The following is a 20,582-nucleotide window of genomic DNA, read 5'->3' as shown; positions in this document are numbered from 1 at the left end:
TGCATCAGAGTCCCTCCCCAAAGGCCCTAGAACCAACGTATCTGGTGATGGGACTCAGACCACATCAGAGCACAACCCATTTAGTTACACAAGTGGCACATCCAAAGGAAGATATTGGCAGGCACCAGACCCTGATGAGGAGAATTCCAATTCATGTGGTCAGCCCTGCACAGCAGCCTCTACACTATGGTCAGGGTCAATTCTCATAGTCAGCAAGCCCAAAGGTCAACCCCACCCATAGATGGATCAACAGCAACTACAACAGGAGGGTTCACATAACAGACATAATGAACATTCCTGGAATACCTGGCTCAGGTAATCAGGGAGACTATACCATTGAGCCCCACAAGACACCTAATAATACATAAGGCCACCATAACAAAACTGGGAGGCAGAGCAGATCTAGCTAATACACAGGAATAATTACAAAAAGGCAGCCAAAACAGGAATACAAACAAACATGCCCCAAATGAAATAACAAAGAAATACCCCAAATAATAACTAAATGAAATAGAGGCAAGCAGTTCAAAACAATGGTTATAAAAATGCTCAAAGAACTTAGAGGAAGAATGGATTAACTCAATGAGAACTTAAACAAAGAGACAGTAATTATAAAAAAGGACACAGAAGCCATAAAAAAGACCTGTTCAGAAATGAAGAATACAATAACTGAAATGAAGAATACACTAGAAGGAATCAACAACAGGTTAGATGAAGCAGAGGAGTAAATCAGCAATTTGGAAGACAAGGTAACAGAAAACACCTTAGCAGAGCAGCAAAAAGAAAAAGAATTTTAAAACGTGAGGCTACTTCCCTGGCTGGTTTTGCTCAATGGTTAGAGCATTGGCCCGTGGACCAAAGAGTCGCGAGTTTGATTCCAGCCAAGGGCACATACCTTGGCTGTGGTTCATCCCTGGCCCTGGTTGGGGTCATGCAGAAGGCAACCAGTTGATGTGTCCCTCTCACATCGATGTTTCTCTCTCTCTCTTTCCCTCCCACTCTATTTGAGAAGAAATAGAAAAATATCCTTGGGTGAGTATTAAAAAATAAAAAAATGAGGATACTTTACGGGGCCTCTGGGACAATATCAAGTGTGACAACCTCTACATCATAGGGATAATAGAAGGTGAAGAGAGAGAGAAAGAGGGAGAGGAAGGGATTGAGAACCTATTTGAAGAAACAATGACTGAAAACTTTAACCTGGTGGAGGAAAAAGAAACAAGTCCAGGAAGCGTACAGAGTCCCAAACAAGATGAACCCAAAGAAGCTCACACCAAGACACCTCATAATTAAAATGCCAAAGGTTAAAGACAAGGAGAGAATCTCAAAAGCAGCAAGAGAAAGACAGTTCATTACCAAGGAGCTCCCATAAGACTTCCAGCTGACTTCTCAACAGAAACTTTGCAGGCAAGAAAGGCTTGGCATAAAATATTCAGTGATAAAAAGCAAGGACCTACAACCAAGAATCCTCTACCCAGCAAGAATATCATTTAAAATCGAAGTAGAAACAAAGAGATTCCCAGACAAGAAAAAACCGAAGGAGTTCATCACCACCAAATCAGTATTACAAGAAATGTTAAAGGGTTTTTTTTAAGAAGAAAAAAGAAAAAAAAAGGGGATGGAGTGGGGAAAGAGGAAATAAATATGTATATTAAAATGGCAATTAATACATACCTATCAATAATCACTTTAAATGTGAATAGATTAAATGCTCCAATCAAAAGATATAGGGTATCTAAATGGATAAGAAAACAAGCCCCATATATATGCTGTCTATAAGAGACCCATTCCAGAACAAAGGACACACACAGACTGAAAGTAAAGGGATGGAATAGATATTTCACGCAAATGGAAACAACAATAAAAAACTAGGGTAGCAATATTCATGTCAAACAAAACTTTAAAACAAAGGCTATAATAAGAGACAAAGAAGGACATTATGTAATGATACAGGAATTAATCCAACAAGAGGATATAATCCTATAAACAGTTATGTACCCAACATAGGAGCACCAAAATATATAAAGCAAATATTGATGGACATAAAGAAAGATCGACAGTAATACTGTCATAGCAGAGAACTTTAACACTCCATTGACATCAACAAATAAATCTTCCAGACAGAAAATCAACAAGGAAACAGTGGCCTTAAATGACACACCATGCCAGATGAATTTAATTGATATTTTCAGAGCATTATACCCCAAAGCAGCAGAATGTACATTTTTTTGAAGTGCATATGGAACATCTTCCAGAACAGACCACATACTGGGCCACAAACAAGTGTCAATAAGTTTAAGAAGACTGAAATCATATTAAACATCTTCTCTGACTACGATATGACACTAGAAATCAATAACAACACTAAAAACAACAAATACATGGAGGCTAAAAAACATGTTACTATACAATAAATGGGTTAACAATGAGATTAAGGAAGAAATCAAAAGACACTTTAAAATGAAAATGAAAACACAACACAAAATCTATGTGACACAATGAAAGCATTCCCAAAAGGGAAATTTTTAGCATTACAGGCCTATCTCAAGAAAAAATAAAAATCTAAAATAAACAATCTAATCTCATGCATAAAGAAACTAGAAAAGAAACAGCAAACAAAGCCTGAAGTGAGTAGAAGAAAGGAAAAAATAAAGATCAAAGCAGAAATAAATAGAATCTAAAAATACAATACAAAAGATCAATGAAACCAAGAGCTGGTTCTTTGAAAAGATAAACAAGATTGATAAACCTTTAACCAGAATCATCAGGAAAAAGAGAGAGAGGACCCAAATAAATAAAATCAGAAATGAAAGAAGAGAAGTAACAACTGACACCACAGAAATACAAAAGATTATAAGAAAATATTGCAAACAACTATATGCCAATAAATTGGATAATTTGGTAAAATGGATAAATTCCTGGAAACATACAATCTTCCAAAACTGAATCAAGAAGAAACAGAAAATCTAAACAGACTGATTATAACTAATGATATTGAAGCAGTAATAAAAAACTTCCAACAAAAAGTCCTGGACCAGGTGACTTCACAGGTGAACTTTATCAAACATTCAAATAACACCTATCCTTCTCAAACTATTCCAAAAAATTCAAGAGTAGGAAAGACTCCCAAGATCATTTTATGAGGTCAGCATTATCTTTTTTTTCTTAATCCTCACTGGAGGATATTTTTCTATTCATTTTCAGATAGCCTGGGAGGGAGTGAAGGAGGGAGGGAAAGAGTGAACGGGAGTGGAGAGAGCAAGAGCGACGAAGCGAGAGAGATCGAGAGAGAGAAAGAGAAACATTGACCCTCCCGCACGACCCTGACCAGGGCTGGGGATGAACCACAACCAAGGTATGTGCCCTTGGCAAAAATCGAACCTGCGACTCATTGGTCCGTGGGCCAACACTCTAACTGCTGAGCCAAACCAGCCAGATGGAGACACGACAAAGAAAAAAAATTATAGGCAATATCCCTTATGAACATAGATGTATAATCCTCAACAAAATTTTAGCAAACCAAATTCAGTAATACATTAAAAGATTATACATGGTGATCAAGTGAGATTTATTCCTATAATGCAAGGTTGGTATAATTACCACAAATAAATTAACGTGGTACACCACATAAACAAAATAAAGAATAAAAGTCATGTGATCATATAAATAAATACAAAAATTTTTTACAAAATTCAGCACCCATTTATGATAAAAACTCTCAACAAAGTGGGAATAGAGGGAACATACCTCAACATAATAAAGGCCATATATGACAAACCCACGACTAACACCATAATAATCAGGGAAAAACTAAAAGTGTTTCCTTTAAGTTCAAGAACCAGATAGGAACATCCACCTTCATTACTCTTATTCAACATGGTACAAGAAGTCCTAGCCACAGCAATCAGATAAGAAGAAATAAAAGGCATACAATTTGGAAAAGAAAACACTGTCATTATTCGTAGATGACAGTGTACATAGAGAACCCTAAAGATTATCCCCCAAGACTACTAGAACTAATAAATGCATTCAGTAAAGTGGCAGGATACAAAATAAATATGCAGAAGTAGGTTTCATTTTTATACACCAATTATAAACTATCAAAAAGGGACAGTAGGAAAACAGTCCCATTTACAATTGCATTAAAAAAAAAAAAATACTTAGGCCCTGGCCGGTTTAGCTCAGTGGTTAGAGCATCGCCTGTGGTCCAGAGAGACCCGGGTTCAGTTCCTGCTAAGGGCGCGTACCTCAGTTGCAGTTTGTCCCTGGCCCTGGTTGATAGTGCGGGTAGCAGCCACTCGATGTGTCCCTTTCACGTCGATGTTTCTCTCTCTCTCTCTGTTCCTCTTTCTCCCTCCCACTCTACCTGAACAAAAAACGGAAAAATGTCCTCAGGTGAGGATAAAAAAAAAATACCTAGGAATAAATTCAACCAAGGAGGTAAAAGGCGTGTACTTGGAAAATTGTAAGATACTAAAGAAAGAAACTGAAAAAGGTACAAATAAATGGAAGCATATACCATGCTCATAAATAGGAAGAATCAACATAATTAAAATGTCCATACTACCCAAAGCAATCGATAAATCCAATGCAATTTCTATCAAAATACCAATGGCATTTTTCATAAAACTTAAACAAATAATCCAAAATTTTACATGAAACCACAAAAGATCCCAAATAGCCACAGTAATCTTGAAAAAGAAGAACAAAGTTGTAGGTATCATACTGCCTGATATCAAACTATACTACAAGGTCACAGTAATAAAAATAACAGAGTAATGGCATAAGAACAGACATACAGATCAATTAAAGAGCCCAGAAATAAAGCCATGCTTTTGTGGTCAATTAGTATTTGACAAAGGAGGCAGGAAGATATAATGGAGTAAAGATGGTATAAAGACAGTTTTAAATAAATGGTGCTGGGAAAATTGAACAGATACATGTAAAAATTAAAAAAAAAGAAAAGAAACTAGACCACCTTCTTACACCTTATGCAAGAATAAACTCAAAATGAATTAAAGACTCAAATGTAAGACTCAAAACCATAAAACTCCTAGAAGAAAACATAGGCAGTAACATCTCTGACATTTCTCTTAGCAATACTTTTTCTGATATATCTCGCTGGGAAGGGAACAAAATAAATAAACAAAAAAATGGGACTACATCAAACTAAAAAGTTTTTGCACAGCAAAGAAAACCAATAGCATTGAAGTGGATGATAACCAGTTCAACAAGGTCATCAGTGAGCTGAATGGAAAAAACATAGAAGATGTCATCGTCACCGCCCCAGGGTCTGCAATTTCTGCTGCTGGTTCTGCCCCAACTATGGCAGAGGAGAAAAATGAGAAGAAAGAGTCAGAGGAGTCAGATGACAACATGGGATTTCGCTTGATTAGAGTCCTGCTAAACTGCAAATAAAACCCATTTTACATTAGGAAAAAAAAGAAAGAAAGAAAGAAATGGACAGGAGATAGAGTGCAAGTTGAGAACCACGAAATAATACTATATTTAGCAAATCGAAAGTATTATTCCTGGAGTTTAAAGTTCAGAATAAGAATTTGCAATAGATAAGGTAAGCAAGGGCCTGATCATGCAGGATTCTGTGTGCTGTGCTAAGGAGGTTGAATTTTATCCTACAAGTAATGTGATCACATTAGCAGTTAGAAAATTATCCTGATTACTTTGGAAAGAATGAGTTGCAACAATAATAGACAAGAAACCTAGACTGAGGACTAGCTGTAAAATCATTATAATGATCCTAGTTAGAGATGATGAGGGCTTAAACTAAGACAGTACAGAGAGGATGATAGAAATTTTAAGTTTTTAAGAGATAAAATAGATACTTTTTAGAAATTACCAGGATGCAGAGGATAAGAAGTGTTAAAAATGACTCCTAGATTTCAGTCTTACGAAGATTCTGGAGTACTTCTCACTCAAATACAGAGGAAGAGCTTGGTTTAGGAGGAAGACAATGATTTTAATTTATTACAAGTTCAACTTAGAAGGTCTATGAGACATCCAAATAGCAGTTAGACGAGTTCAATATTTACATTCACTGAAATGGCAATTAGGAGTCAGGGAGTATTATTGCTTTTCTTTTCTTTTTTTTAACCTGTTTTTTAAAAAAACAGATCTTCAAGGGGTAGAATTGGCTCTGTTTTTTTGTTTGTTTGTTTTTTCTCATACCACCTAGTAATCCTCTTGACTCTATACCCTTTCCCCCAACATTACTAAAATACTTTGGATCTCAGGAGGACCTGTTACCATTTGTGAAGAATGCTTGTGTAAAAGATAAATTTTCTCTGTGGCATTCTGAAAATTTTTGCTGAAAAATATTTAAGAATCTGCCCTGGCTGGTTTGGCTAAGCAGTTAGAGCATCGGTCTGTGGACCAGAGAGATCTGGGTTCAGTTCCCCACTAAGGGCACGTACCTCAGTTGCAGTTTGTCCCCGGCCCCAGTTGGGGTCGTGCAGGTGGCAGCTGGCGAGGTGTCTCTCTCACATCAATGGTTCTCTCTCTCTCTCTTCCTCCCTCTCTCCCTCCTGCTCTATCTAAAGATAAATGCAAAAATGTCCTTGGGTGAGGATGAAAAAAAAAATTAAGAATCTTTGGATGTAGGGAATTCTGATTAAGATGGCAGAATAGGTAAATGCAGTACTGGCATCCTCCCTTGACCACATCAAAAATACAACTAAACTACAGTACATCATTCAGAACTGCCTGAAATCTAGCTGAACAGAAGTCCTATAACTACAGATATAAAAAAAGAAGCCACATCAAGACTGGTAGGAGGAAAGGAGATGTAAAGTGGGCTGGTCCCACACACACATGTGGCATTTAAATTTCATGAGGGATATCTCAGCTGCAGAGGTCCTGCCTGAAGAGCAAGGAGTTCCAGCCCCACACCAGGATCCCAGCTCAGCGCACCAGTACTGGGAAAAGAAATCTCCACAATTTCTAGCTGTGAAAACAAGGGGAGATTGTGGCTAAGTCAAACAAAAGGCTGCTGGAGTCCTAGGCATTCCTCTTAAAGGTCCTATGCATGGACATACTTGGACTCACTTGATCTGAGCTCCAACACTAGGGCGGCAGTTCGAAAGGTGGGGAGGAACTGAATTGTCTGGCTTTGGGCAAGGGATAGAGGGGCTGCTTTCCCCCAGACAAAAGTGCTGGCAGAGGCCACTGTTCTTTTGCTGAGCTCCCATCCCACAACCCGCAGGTGCAGGCCAGTGTCATATCTGAGTTTCCATCAACCTATCACTGTTCACCCTGCCCTGGTGATCCCCTGAGACCCCTCCCTACCCAACTTGCAGGCTCACCCAAGCTGCTTCCTGTGGCTTTTCCATAAAAACAGCTTGTCTTGGATCATGCTGAATACTTTCCTAAATTCTCTCAAATGTTCACAAACTGCAAATAAGCATCATATGCCACATACCTGTTGCTAAGGAGCCCCAGGCCCCACACTAGCAGCAGCCATAATTGGTTCACAGCTTGGCCTCTCCCAGGCACCTCTAACCCCAGCACAAATTTCAGCCATCTGCAGATAGCTTTGTAGCTCATGCAGGTGGCCCCAGGCAGGGCACATGCAGTGACTGACCTCAGCCTGCACCTCCTGGGTGTCCTCAGACCAGGGGCACTCAGTGACCAGCTTCATACCATGCTGGAATACCATCTAATCACCTCCACATGAGTGACACACTCAAGGGGTGGACTTGGCAGGCAACAGAGCCCCGCTGAAGCAAGTTCTGCTCTGTGAGGTCAGCCCCTACACCACAGCTCCTCAGCTATAGCTATAGTCACAGCTGGTCCTCGTAGCCAAATGGCCTTGGTGGGTGGTCAATCCCTCCCACTGACATGCCAACAGCAATCAAGGCTCAATTACAACAGGAGGGTGAACACAGCCCACATAGGGGGGTGCAAATGAAGTGCCTGGCTCTGGTGACCAGGGAGGCTGTGCTACTGGGCCTTACAAAACACTGACTACATAAGACCACCATAGAAAGACTGGGAGACATTGCAGATCTACTTAATACATAAAAACAAACACAGAAGGCACCAAAATAGGGAGAAAAAAAAAACATGTCCCAAAGAAAGAACAAAAGAAATTCCCAGGAAAAGAAACACATGAGCCCTGGCCAGTTTGGCTCAGCGGTTAGAGTGTCAGCCTGCAGATGAAAGGGTCATAGATTTGATTCTTGGTCAAGGTGACTGGATGGTGTTCCAGCATGGTCTGAAGCTGGTCACTGAGTACACTGGGTCTGGTGACACCCAAAGGGTCACAGGTTTGATCCCCAGCCCCAGTTGTGGTTGTGTGGGAGGCAGCCATGTATGTGGTCTCTCTCACATCAGTGTTTTTTTTCCTCTCTCTCTCCCTCCCTCCCTTCCACTCTATCTTTAAATTATATCAATGAAAAAATGTCCTCAGGTGAGGATTAAAAAAAACAAACAAAAGAAATACATGAAATAGAGGCAAGCAATCGACCAAATACTGAGTTCAAAACAATGGTTATAAGGATGCTCGACGGTTATAAGAAGCTTAGTGAGAACTTCAATAGCATAAACAAGGACACAGAAATTGTAAAAAGAACCAGTCAGAAATAAAGAATACACTAGAAGGGCCCTGGATGGTTTGGCTCAGCAGTTAGAGCGTCAGCCTGCGGACCAATGAGTCATGGGTTCAATTGTGGTCAAGGGCACATACCTCAGTTGTGATTTGTCCCCGGTCCTGATTGTGGTCGTGCAGGAGGCAACCACTTGATGTGTCCCTTTCATGTCGATGTTTCTCTCTCTCTTCCTCTCCCCCCCTTCCACTCTATCTAAACAAAAATGAAAAAATGTCCTCGGGTGAGGATTAAAAAATAAAATAAAAGAATACACTAGAAGGAATCAACAGTAGGTTAGAAGAAGCAGAGGATCAAATCAGCAATTTGGAAGACAAGGTAACAGAAAACACCCTACCAGAGCAGCAAAAAGAAGAAAGAATTTTTTAAAAAACGAGGGTAATTTAAAGAACCTCTGGGACAATATCAAGTGTAACAACATCCACATCATAGGGATACCAGAAGGAGAAGAGCGAGGGAGAGCAAGGGATTGAAAACCTATTTAAAGAAATAATGACTGAAAACTTTCCTAACCTGGTAAAGAAAAAAAAAACAAGTCCAGGAAGGGTAGAAAGTCCCAAACAAGATGAACCCAAAGAGGCCCACATCAAGAAACATCATGCCCTGGCCGGTTTGGCTCAGCGGTTAGAGCGTTGGCCTGTGGTCCAGAGAGACGTAGGTTTGATTCCCGCTAAGGGCACGTACCTCAGTTGCAGTTTGTCCCCGGCCCTGGTTGGTTGTGCGGGTGGCAGCCACTCGATGTGTCCCTTTCACATCGATGTTTCTCTCTCTCTCTCTTTCTCTTCCTCTCTCTCCCTCCCACTCTTATCTGAACAAAAAATGGAAAAATGTCCTTGGGTGAGAATTAAAAAAAGAAAAAAAGACACATCGTAATTAAAATGCCAAAGGTTAGCCTGGCCAGTGTGGCTCAGTGCTTGAGTGTCAACCCATGCACCAAGAGGTCACCAGTTCAATTCCCAGTTAGGGCACATGCCAAGGTTGTGAGCCAAATCCCCAGTGGGGGGGCACACAGGAGGTAGCCAATTGATGTTCTTTCTCATCGATGTTTCTATCTCTCTCTTCCTATCCCCTTCTCTCTCTCTAAAATCAATAAAGAAAAAAATTTTTTTAAATAAATAAATAAAATGCCAAAGGTTGAAGACAAAGAAAGAATCTCAAAAGCAGCAAGAGAAAGACAGTTCATTACAAAGGAGTTCCCATAAGACTGTCAGCTGATTTCTCAACAGAAACTTTGCTGACCAGAAGGGACTGGCACAAAATATTGAAAGTGAAGAAAGGCAAGGACCTGCCACCAAGTTTATCTACCCAGAAAGCTATCATTTAGAACCATAGGACAAAAAAAAAAAATCCTTCCCAGATAAGAAAAAGTTAAACCAATATTATAAAAAATGCTCAACAATCTTCTTTAGGAAGAAGAAAAAATAAAAAGAAATATGCCCTGGCCAGTTTGGCTCAGCAGTTAGAGCATCGGCCCGCGGACTAGAGAGTCCCGGGTTTGGTTCCCGCTAAGGGTACATACCTCGGTTGCAGTTTGTCCCGGCTTTGGTTGGGGTCGTGTGGGTGGCAACCACTCGATGTGTCTCTCTCACATTAATGTTTCTCTTTCTTCCTCCCTCTCGCTCTATCTGAACATAAATGCAAAAATGTCCTCGGGTGAGGACAAAAAAATAAAAAATATGAATAATAAAATGACAATAAATACATTATCTATCAACATTACTACTATATTTTAATTTTCTTTTTCAATTATACTTTACATTCAATATTATTTTGCATTAATTTCAGGTGTACATCACAGTGGTTAGATAATCATATACTTTACAAAGTATTCTGCCCTATATTTCTAGTACCCACCAGGCAACATACATAGTTATTAAAATATTATTCACTGCATTCCCTATGCTGTCCAGGATTTTCCTGATATCCTTGGCTCTGGGGGAGGCATTGTCCCAGAGGGTGGTTAGCAGGTAGAAGGTGAAGTGGTGCATCTCAGAGGCTAAAGAGAGGCCTCACAAGTGCAATCTTGGAGATGACAGGCTGGGAAAGTCTTGTCCATTTCTTGAGTTCCTGTTCATCTTTGAAAGTTCAGTTTAGAAATAATCTCCTCAAAGAAGCTTTCTCCCAAAAACCCCTGTTCTCACCCCTCAGTCAAAATTAATGTCACTCCTCTAGAAAGCCATGTTCCTCTAATCTTTTATTTGGCCTTTTCACACGGTATCTTAATTATGTCTCTTTCCCCTATTTGTCTGTGAACTTCTTAAGGGAAAGGTCATCTTTTCATCTTTGTATCCCTAATTCTAGCAACTGGCACAAAGAGGTTCTCAATATATGTTGACTGAAATGAGATTATAAGATCTATCTCCATAAGCAAAACTGGCTAATTTTCCCCAGAGTTTAAGTACTTTGTGACTCATTCACACATATGATAAGTATTAAGATATATTAAATGTCTTATTCTTTATAAATATTTTTTAACTATACCTTTAGAAGCATCCATATCAGTAAATTCTTTATATTTATATTCTAGCCATAAAGTTATCCCTTAATTTTTCCTCAACTCTTCTTTCTCTTCCATCTATTTCACCCTGACCCATCAAACCAGCTACCTAACACATAGTGATTCTTCCCATTCCTTTCCCCACCTGCAAGGAAAGCACTTTTCTAAAGCCAGTGAGCTCTGAGCCATGGAGCTCTACATTACGTTCACATCTCTCAAAGGGAAGATCTCACTTGCCTTTACACTCCTAGTACCTACTGCCACACTGACACATTATAAGTGTGTGACAAAATCTTGTTTACTCACCCCAAATGATAGTTAATGACTAGATATATAAAATGTGGTATGTGATATACAATGGCATACATTTGTCAATAAAGAGAAATGAAGTACTGACACATGCTATAACATTAGTGAATCTTGAAAACATGCTCAGTGAAAGAAGCCAACCACAAAAGACCACATGTTATATGATGCTATTTGTATATAATGTCCAGAATAGGCAAATCTATAGTGACTGAAAGTGAATTAGTGGTTTCCAGAGGCTGGAGAGATTACAAGAAAATAAGAAGTGATTGTTAACAGGTATGGGGCTTCTTTTTGGAGTAATAAAAGTATTCTAAAATTGGTTGTGGTGATAGTTGCACAACTCTGTGAATATATTTTAAAAAAACTGAATTGTACAGTTTAAATTGGTAGATTATATAATCTCAATAATCTGTTCTTAAAAAGGAAAAATGTCTTGTTTGCTTTTGCTACAGAGTTGAAAGGGATTCACAGAAAGTACAGGTATACAAATGGAGATGACAAGTATATCTAACATATATCCCTCTTTAGGATCAGTCCAGCCAGTTGGGTGAGTGAATCTTTAAACATTAGCCCATGCTAAATAGCCAGTGTGTGCCAGAGAATAATGTGGAATAGGTAACAAAAGTAACTCAACTGATTTGACATGAATATATGAAGCAAAGTAATTTAAAGCACTGAGATTCCTCAGATTCTAAGGACCAAGAAATTTATCTTCTCAGAGCTCATTCCACTAAGACAGGCCTTCTTTGCTCTATTCCCGGCTATGGTAATTGGCTGAGAGTACCACCTACCTGTAACTTGTCCCTACTCCAAATGCCATTGCTGAATTGGTGCCCACCACCATTTCCTTAGTCTAAACTAAGAAACATTCAGAAACTAACAGTGTCCTGTTTTTTGACTGCTGAGTCCTTTTCTGAGTTTACTTGCTGCGGTATGCAGAATAATTGCCCTCTAAAGATATCTACATCTTATTCTCCAGAACCTATGACTATTCTTTACATGGCAAAAGGAACTTTGAAGATATGATTAAAGGATTTTGAGACAGGGAGATTATCTTGGATTATCCAAGTATGTCTAATGTAATCACAAGGGTCTTTATAAGTGAATAAGGGAGGCAGGAGAGTCAGAATCAGGAGATGTGATGACAAAACTAATGATCAAGGTGATGTGACTGCTGGCTGGCACCATGAGCAGAGCAATGTGAGCAGCTTCTAGAAGCTGGAAAAGGTAAGAAAACAGATTCTCCCCTAGAACCTCCAGCCCTGCCAACACTGATTTTAGCTCTCTGAGACCCATTTCAGTCTTCTGACCTCCAGAACTATAGATAATATATCTGTACTGTTTTAACCCACTGAACTTGTGGTAACTTTTTATAGCAGCAATAGAAAACTAATACATTTGCCCCACAAATATAATCAATACCAGGCCTAGAACATATGCCTCCTATCTGTAAAGTTGTTGCTTTTATTGCTCAAGATAAAGTATTAGTTTGGAACAATTGTTAACTGTGTCAGAGTAGAAATGATTTTCCCTTTGGGCTATGAAGCTCCAGAACTAACCAATGGAAACTACAGTTTGATCACTGACTAATGGTCAATATAGGCAAAGAAAATACAGAAATATTAAATTCTGTCATTGGGATTTTGAAATATGGATTTCATAATAATACTGTATATCAATAATAACTTCAATTGCGTGTTCTTTGACATGATTTTTGAGGGGAAGTTTTAGGAAGGGTACAAACTTGAGATAGGATAAGCAATTTGAAACGTGGTATTTGACTGAAGGCTTCACAATAGTTACAAACACAAAGATAATGTCCCAGAGATGATAAGGTAAGCAGTAATAGAAAAAAGTTTTCATCTGAGATATAAGTACTAATAGAGTGGTTAAATGATATGGGAGAAAAGACAGTAAGACACAGAAAACTAAACACCATGAAATGATACCAAGATCAGATACTGCCTGGAGCCCTAATTTCTCTATTTCATTAGTTTGAATTTTATCTTTAGCCTAATATGAAACACAATCTCCAAATATTCCAATTCCAGTGTAAAGCTCTTACAACTGAGCTGTGAGTTATAATCTAGTAAGAAAGCGTAAGATTTCCAACAACTCTGAAAATACTTGCTATCCACACTTACTATTCATTCTCTCCATTATTTAAGAAGACTTGTAATGTTATATCCGTTGTCTACCTTCCCCCTGCCAGGTTAAATGTACAACACAGAAATCTCTTCCTTACTTACAACTGCACAGCGTGGCATTTTGGAAGGAATCCCATCTTCCTCTGTTGCCCCATTGGGTCCAGGTGCCTCTTTCCTCCTCTTTCTCGTGTTGACTTTGGCTGAACTCTGTGCATCCATCTTCTTTTAACCGGTCATAGAAAGTGAAAAAGAATTTTTTCTCATTGGGGGAGAAAAAAGTCTGTCACCAGTATTTCAGAGATGTTAACACAGATATACTCAGCAAAAGATCAATTCCATAGCACACATTTCACAAAGAAGAGCCAATTGCATCTGGCAAAAACAAAGCTTCACAAACACAGTCTCCAGTAGAAACCCTGAAATGCCTCTCTGTGGAACAATGACCATAATTAATCACCTGACTTTGAAAATTATTCCCCTTAACCAATCAAGCCTGCATATTAACTACTAATTTCATATCCTGACTGCACTCAAAAGATTGAAATAAGTTGGCTAAGAAAGTCAGTTACACAGCTTTAGTACAACCCCTTGTATCATCCCTGGGTCACCTGGAGGTATGATCAATGCAAGGAAATGTAAAAGGTATGTCTTTGGTGCAGATGGGGAAAAGAGCCTTTTTTTTTTTTTTAAAAGGAATGGCTATCACCAATTCTTGGTTTAACAAAGCATGGATTCATGCTCTGTAGATTTCTGACACCATTCCACCAGGGATCTACGGAAATTGTGGTGTAAATGTCCTGCATCTTTTAAATGTTCTTCTTTCTTCAATACTAATATTCCCTTCCACTTTCAGAGTCTCAAACATCTTATACTTGTTCAGAGTCCCCAGCTATTAAAACCCCACCCAGGTTTCTCTTTCCTCCAAGAAAAAACTTATCACTGTCTCATTTTGCAGAGAGCTTCTAGCAACTAGCTATCATATAAAAGTTCTGAATGTTTAGATGTTGGCTTGTGTTACCTCTCCGATTCCCAGCAAGGATATCTGCATTTTTCTTGGGTAACATAATTTACACAAACAAATTAATTTATTGGTATTGAAATTTTAGGCATCAGCCAGAAATTGGGAATAGAGTAATTTTAATGATCAGCTGCCATCTCTGCCCAAGATATGGTATAGTGAAAGATGAAAGAAAGACTCTCAGAGCAGAGGTAGAAAACATAACAAGCCAGACAGAATGAGGACATTCTACTTTGCATCACTGACTCCAATAAGCCCTCCTGAATAAGATGTTCATCTGAATAATAGCAATTGTGCCTTCTTTCTTTCCTCCAACTAAATACCAAGTGGCATTGTGACAAGATCTATAAGAAACCTGACCTAATTCTTAGAGACTGAAGGTGACACCCTAATACTTAAGTATTAGGCTGACATAAAAAAAAAAAAATTTATTTTAAAAATGAGTCTAAAGTGAAAGACGAACACCACCCAGAAACCTCCCTTCATCATACATGCAAATTAAAATGGAAGGATACTCTACATTTAACAAGTTTTTCCAGTGATGATAATCAGAGCTTTTCTTCATTATTGTTATTAATCATTCTTTCAAAATATCCAGGTCAGTATTACTACTCCCATCTCACTGGTCTGAGAGGCCTGCTAAGAATGTGTAATTAATCTATTTAGTAACCATTTCTAACTTGCATGTGACAGAACTTCTCTGTAAGTATCTGCTAAATTCTTCTCAGGGTTAAGTGGACAAAATCCATTGGAGAAATGCAATCAGCAATCTAGTAACAGGCAGTTCAATGTCAAGCAGTCAATAATATTAAGTATTTACTGTGTACAAGGTACTTTTACATAATTTTTAAAGTAAAAACTGTTTTCTCAAGAAGTCAATCAAGGTGAAGAAGCCATATGTTTAAGATGTAAAAAAGCTCTTTAGGATTCTAAAAGCATTGGAGGAAACTTTGTTGAGGAACAGGATATTTACACAGTTTCAAAGTATCTCCTCATTGATTACTTGTTACTCACAAAGAGAAAGTTACTTTTTTTCTTTTAATTTTTTTTCTTTATTGGTTTTAGAGAGAGAAAGGGAGAGGAAGAGATAGAAACATCGATGAGAGAGAATATCGACTGGACACCTCCTGCATACCCCCACACTGGGGATTGGGCCCACAACCTGGGCATGTGCCTTGACCGGGAATCTAACTAGTAACCTCTTGGTGCATGGGTCTATGCTCAACCACTGAGCCACACCAGATGGGTGAGAAAGTTACCTTTATAGTGAAAAAATCTCTTAGCTAAGTTAATTAGCATCACCAGAATGCCTCATGTGAGGCACTGAGGATGCACTACCTGCCCAAAATGCATAACCTATATGGCTTTATGAGGACCAAGCAGACACATCTAAATAAAGGACAGTCTAGCCCTGGCCGGTTTGGTTCAGCGGTTGGAGCGTTGGCCTGTGGTCCAGAGAGACCGGGGTTCGGTTCCCGCTAAGGGCACGTATCCTGGTTACAGTTTGTCCCTGGCCCTGGTTGGTCGTGTAGGTGGCAGCCACTTGATCGTCACGTCGATGTTTCTCTCTCTCTCTGTTCCTCTCTCTCCCTCCCACTCTACCTGAACAAAAAATAGAAAAATGTCCTCAGGTGAAGAAAAAAAAAATTAAATAAATAAATAAATAAATAAATAAATAAATAAAGGACAGTCTACAAAACAAGCCTGTGTTTTTTCAAAAAAATGTCAATCATGAAAAACAATAAAAGGCTGAGGGACTGTTCCAGGTTAAAAGAGACCAAAGAAATAACTAAATGTAATGTAGAATTCTAGATTGGGGGAGAAATTGTTATAAAGAATAATTATTAGGACAATCAATAAAATTTGAATATGGACTGTGTATCTGATAATAATAGGCATCGGTGTTAAATTTCCCAGATTTAATTTTACAATATGTTATGTAAAAGATGTCCTTGTTTTTAGATGAATGCTGAAGTATCTAGGGATAAAGGGGTCCTGATCTCTGCAACATACCCTCAGCACACACACACACACACAAAGGAAAGTGTGTATATTATATATAAAAAGGCAAAGCAAATATGGCAAATGTTATCAATGTGTGAACCTAGATAAGGCATAAAGGAGTTTATTTTAATATTCTTACAACTTTTCTATAGGCTTTACTTTTATTCAAAATTAAAATTTTTAAATGCTTTATAACAATTTCTACACATATAAACCCTCATATAAGATTGTCTTTTGAGGTCTCTAGAAACTGTCTGGCCGATGTGGCTCAGTGGTTTAGCATCGAGCCATGCACCAAGAGGTTGCCAGTTTGATTCCCAGTCAGAGCACATGCCCAGGTTGTGGGCCAAATCTCCAGTGCAAGGTATGCAAGAGGCGGCTAGTCGATGTTCTCCATCATCAATGTTTCTATCTCTCTCTCCCTTCCTTTCGAAAATCAACAAAGAAAAAAAAGTTTTTTAAAAAAGAAACCAATTCCCTCTCCTTCCTCTTTATTTTTATTTATTTATTTATTTATTTATTTATTTATTTATTTATTTATTTATATTATTTTCAGATAGAATGGGAGGGACAGAGAGGAAGAGGGAGAGAGAGAGAGACATCAACATGAAAGGGACACATCGAGTGGCTGCCACCCGCACAACCCAACCAGGGCCGGGGACAAAACTGCAACCGAGGTACGAGGTATGTGCCCTTAGGGAGAACCGAACCTGGGTCTCTCTGGACCACAGGCTGATGCTCTGACCGCTAGCCAAACCAGCCAGGGCTCTCCTTCCTCTTTAAATCAGAATACATGATACATAAAATTCCAAGAAGTATGTCTAGTAATCTAAATATGTTGCAAGGAGGTTAACTGCAACTGTCATAATAATGGCTATCTTTTTTTTAATACATACTATGTGCCAGGCACTGTGCTAGGCAATTAATACACATATATACAGTGGTTATTAGCCCCAATTTACAAATGAGAAAACTAAGGATTAGGGAAGTTAAGCAACCTATCTAAGAGATCACACAGCTACTAAGTAGAAAAGCCATGGTTTAAATTCAGGCTTGTCTAATTGCAAAGTCCTTACTACTATATTTTGCTATCTTCCAGAAATCTAAGACTTCAAGAAGAAGCTGTCTCACCATTATTGTTGATTCTTTCTATCAAGAACATTCTCTCTACAACATGGGTCCCTTATGTTTTTTTTTTAAATCTTTATTGTTGAATGTATTACACATGTTCCTCATTTTCCCCCCATTGACCCCCTTCTCCCCACACCCACCCCCTCCCGCCTTTACCCACACCGTTGTCTGTGTCCATTGGTTATGCATATAAGTTCTTTGGTTTATTTCTTCCCACCCCCTAATCCCCTTCTCTTTGAGGTTTGTCAGTCTAGAAACCAATTTGTTCTTCTTAATCCCTTTACCTTTTTCACCCATTCCCCCCACCCCCCTCCCACCTGGCAACCAACAAAATGTTCTCTGTATCTATGAGAATGTTTCTGTTCTGCCTGTTCATTTTGTTTGGAGATTCCATTGCCGATAGATATGTATTCATTGCCATTTTGTTTGTTCATATTTTATCTTTCTCATCAAAAAGACCCTTCATCATTTCATATAAAAACGGTTTGGTGGTGATGAACTCCTTTAACTTTTTCTTGTCTGGGAAACTCTTTATATGGCCGTCGACTCTAAATGACAGCTTTGCAGGATAGAGTAATCTTGGTTGTAGGTTCTTGCTTTTCATCACTCTGAATATTACTTGCCACTCCCTTCTGGCCTGCAAAGTTTCTTTTGAGAAATCAGCTGACAGTCTTATGGGAAGTCCCTTGTAGGTAACTAACTGCTTTTCTCTTGCTGCTTTTAAGATTCTTTTTGTCACCCTGGCCAGTTTGGCTCAGCGGTTAGAGCATCGGCCTGCGGTCCGGAGAGACCCGGGTTCGGTTCCCGCTAAGGGCATGTACTTCGGTTGCAGTTTGTCCCCGGCCCTGGTTGGTCGTGCGGGTGGCAGCCACTCGATGTGTCCCTTTCACATCGATGTTTCTCTCTCTCTCTCCCTTCCTCTCTCTCCCTCTCACTCTATCTGTACAAAAAATGGAAAAATATCCTCGGGTGAGGATAAAAAAAAAAAATTCTTTTTGTCTTGAACCTTTTGCAACTTGATAATGATGTGTCTTGGTGTGGGCCTCTTGGGGTTCATCTTGATTGGGACTCGCTGTGCTTCCTGGACTTGTATATCTGTTTTCTTCACCAAGTGAGGGAAGTTTTCTGCTATTATTGTTTCAAACAGGTTTTCGATTTCTTGTTCTCTCTCTTCTCCTTCTGGCACCCCCAAGATGCGAATGTTGGCCCGCTTGAAGTTGTCCCAGAGGCTCCTTACACTATCCTCATTTTTTTTTATTCTTTTTTCTTTTTGCTGTTCTGATTGGGTGTTTTTTGCTTCCTTATATTCTAAATCTACGGTTTGCTTCTTGGCTTTCCCCACTCTACTATTGAATCTGTGTAAATTATTCTTTTTTCAGTTCGTGCCACCTTCATTTCTGACTGTGCCTCCTTCATTTCTGCCTGGTCCTTTTTTATGCTCTTGAGACCCTCACTAAGTTCACTGAGGTTCTCACTAAGTTCATTGAGCATCCTTATAAGCAGTATTTTGAACTCAGCATCTGTTAGGTTGCTTATCTCCATTTCACTTAGTTGTTTCCTGGCGTTTTGTTCTGTTCTTTCATTTGGGACCTGTTTCTTTGTCTCCTCATTTTGGCTGCCTCTCTGTGTTTGTTTCGGTGTATAACTTAAGGAGAGGTATGGGGCTATCTGAGACTAGATGCTGCTTGTTTGAAAGAATTTAGGAAAACCTGAAGCAGGATCCAAGACAGGCCAATCCTATGGTTAAGCAACTGGCAACAGCTTGGGTGGGCCTGAAAGTTGGGTGGGGCAGGAACTCGGGGAACCACCAGGGCGGGGCAACCAATGTGAGCCAGGTAGCTGGAGTCCCAGGTATGGCGTCTGTCTGCCGCCCGAGGGAAGGGCTCACCAAAAGAACAAAGGCCTCTGACAGCACGTTTGTCCTGGAGAAAGCCTCCTCTCCAGCCCTTGCTCCAGTGCCAAACAGCTCAGTTCTTCCCTGTATGTCTTTGGCACCACTCGAGCTGCCTCCCCTCCAAGCTTAGAGGGAACGAGTCCGATAACGTCTGTGCGTGGGCCCTTTAAGAGGAGCTGCCTGGGGCTCCAGCTGCCTCAGCCTCCCTGAGCCTCAGTTCCTGCTGGTTTTTCCAGCCAGAAGTTATGGGGACTTCTCCTCCTGGCACTGGAACCCTGAGCGGGGCGCCTGGTGTGGGACGGAGACCCCTCAGTCCTCAGGGAGGACCTTCCCAGTCGAGGTGTCCTCCTGATTTTTATCCGCCACACGTGGGTGTGGGACCAGCCCATCTGCCTCCGCCCCTCCTACCAGTCTGGATGTGGCTGCTGCTTTAATTCCGTAGTTGTAGGACTTCCATTCAGTGCAATTTCTGGCGGTTTTGAATAATGGTTGTTCTGTAGTTTAGTTGTAACTTTGATGTGGTTGTGGGAAGATGTGATACTGCGTTTACCTATGCAGCCATCTTGACCGGAAGTCTGTTTTTTGTTTGTTTTTTTGTTTTGTTTTATTTATTTGTTTATTTAATTTTAGTACATGCCCACCGTGGGAACCGAACCTGGGACTCTCTGGTCCACAGGCCGATGCTCCAACTGCTGAGCCAAACCGGCCAGGGCCCCTTATGTTTTTTTCACACTTAAGTCAGGCCAGCCTAACTGAACAATGGAATAAAAAGACACAGTTACTTAAAGGTAAACAAGGTCCCAAGACTAATCAAATAAAACTGACGTGGCTACTGGTTCAGAGGTTGCCTGATTTGTCAGCTATACAGATTTGTAGATCTTTCCTACTGGATAGTTTTGCTAGGATTTCCTGATAAGCTTTCAACTTAAGCAATAAACAATCCTTTTATATCTGTTCCTCC

At 39.6% G+C, this 20,582-nt stretch overlaps 1 protein-coding gene across 7 annotated transcripts in view; it reads right to left on the bottom strand.

Moving 5' to 3' along the window:
• The window catches only part of PCYT1A (phosphate cytidylyltransferase 1, choline, alpha), a 61,137-nt gene that overhangs the window by 23,543 nt on the left and 17,012 nt on the right, over positions 1-20,582 (bottom strand). For 3 of the 7 annotated variants that reach the window (XM_036242801.1, XM_036242800.1, XM_036242799.1), the window contains one exon: positions 13,677-13,796. In XM_036242801.1, the coding sequence (XP_036098694.1) occupies positions 13,677-13,793 (117 nt within the window). In that variant the 5' untranslated portion in view covers positions 13,794-13,796. Of the gene's footprint in view, positions 1-13,676; positions 13,797-15,112; positions 15,226-20,582 lie in introns of those variants that run through there. The other 4 variants (XM_036242803.1, XM_036242802.1, XM_036242797.1 and 1 more) reach the window with 3 other exon arrangements.

This window comes from Molossus molossus, unplaced genomic scaffold (assembly GCF_014108415.1).
Source record: "Molossus molossus isolate mMolMol1 unplaced genomic scaffold, mMolMol1.p scaffold_m16_p_5, whole genome shotgun sequence".
NCBI classification, from domain to species: domain Eukaryota; kingdom Metazoa; phylum Chordata; class Mammalia; order Chiroptera; family Molossidae; genus Molossus; species Molossus molossus.
Note: the sequence above shows the minus strand (reverse complement) of the source record. Positions and strands in the feature narration are given on the sequence as shown.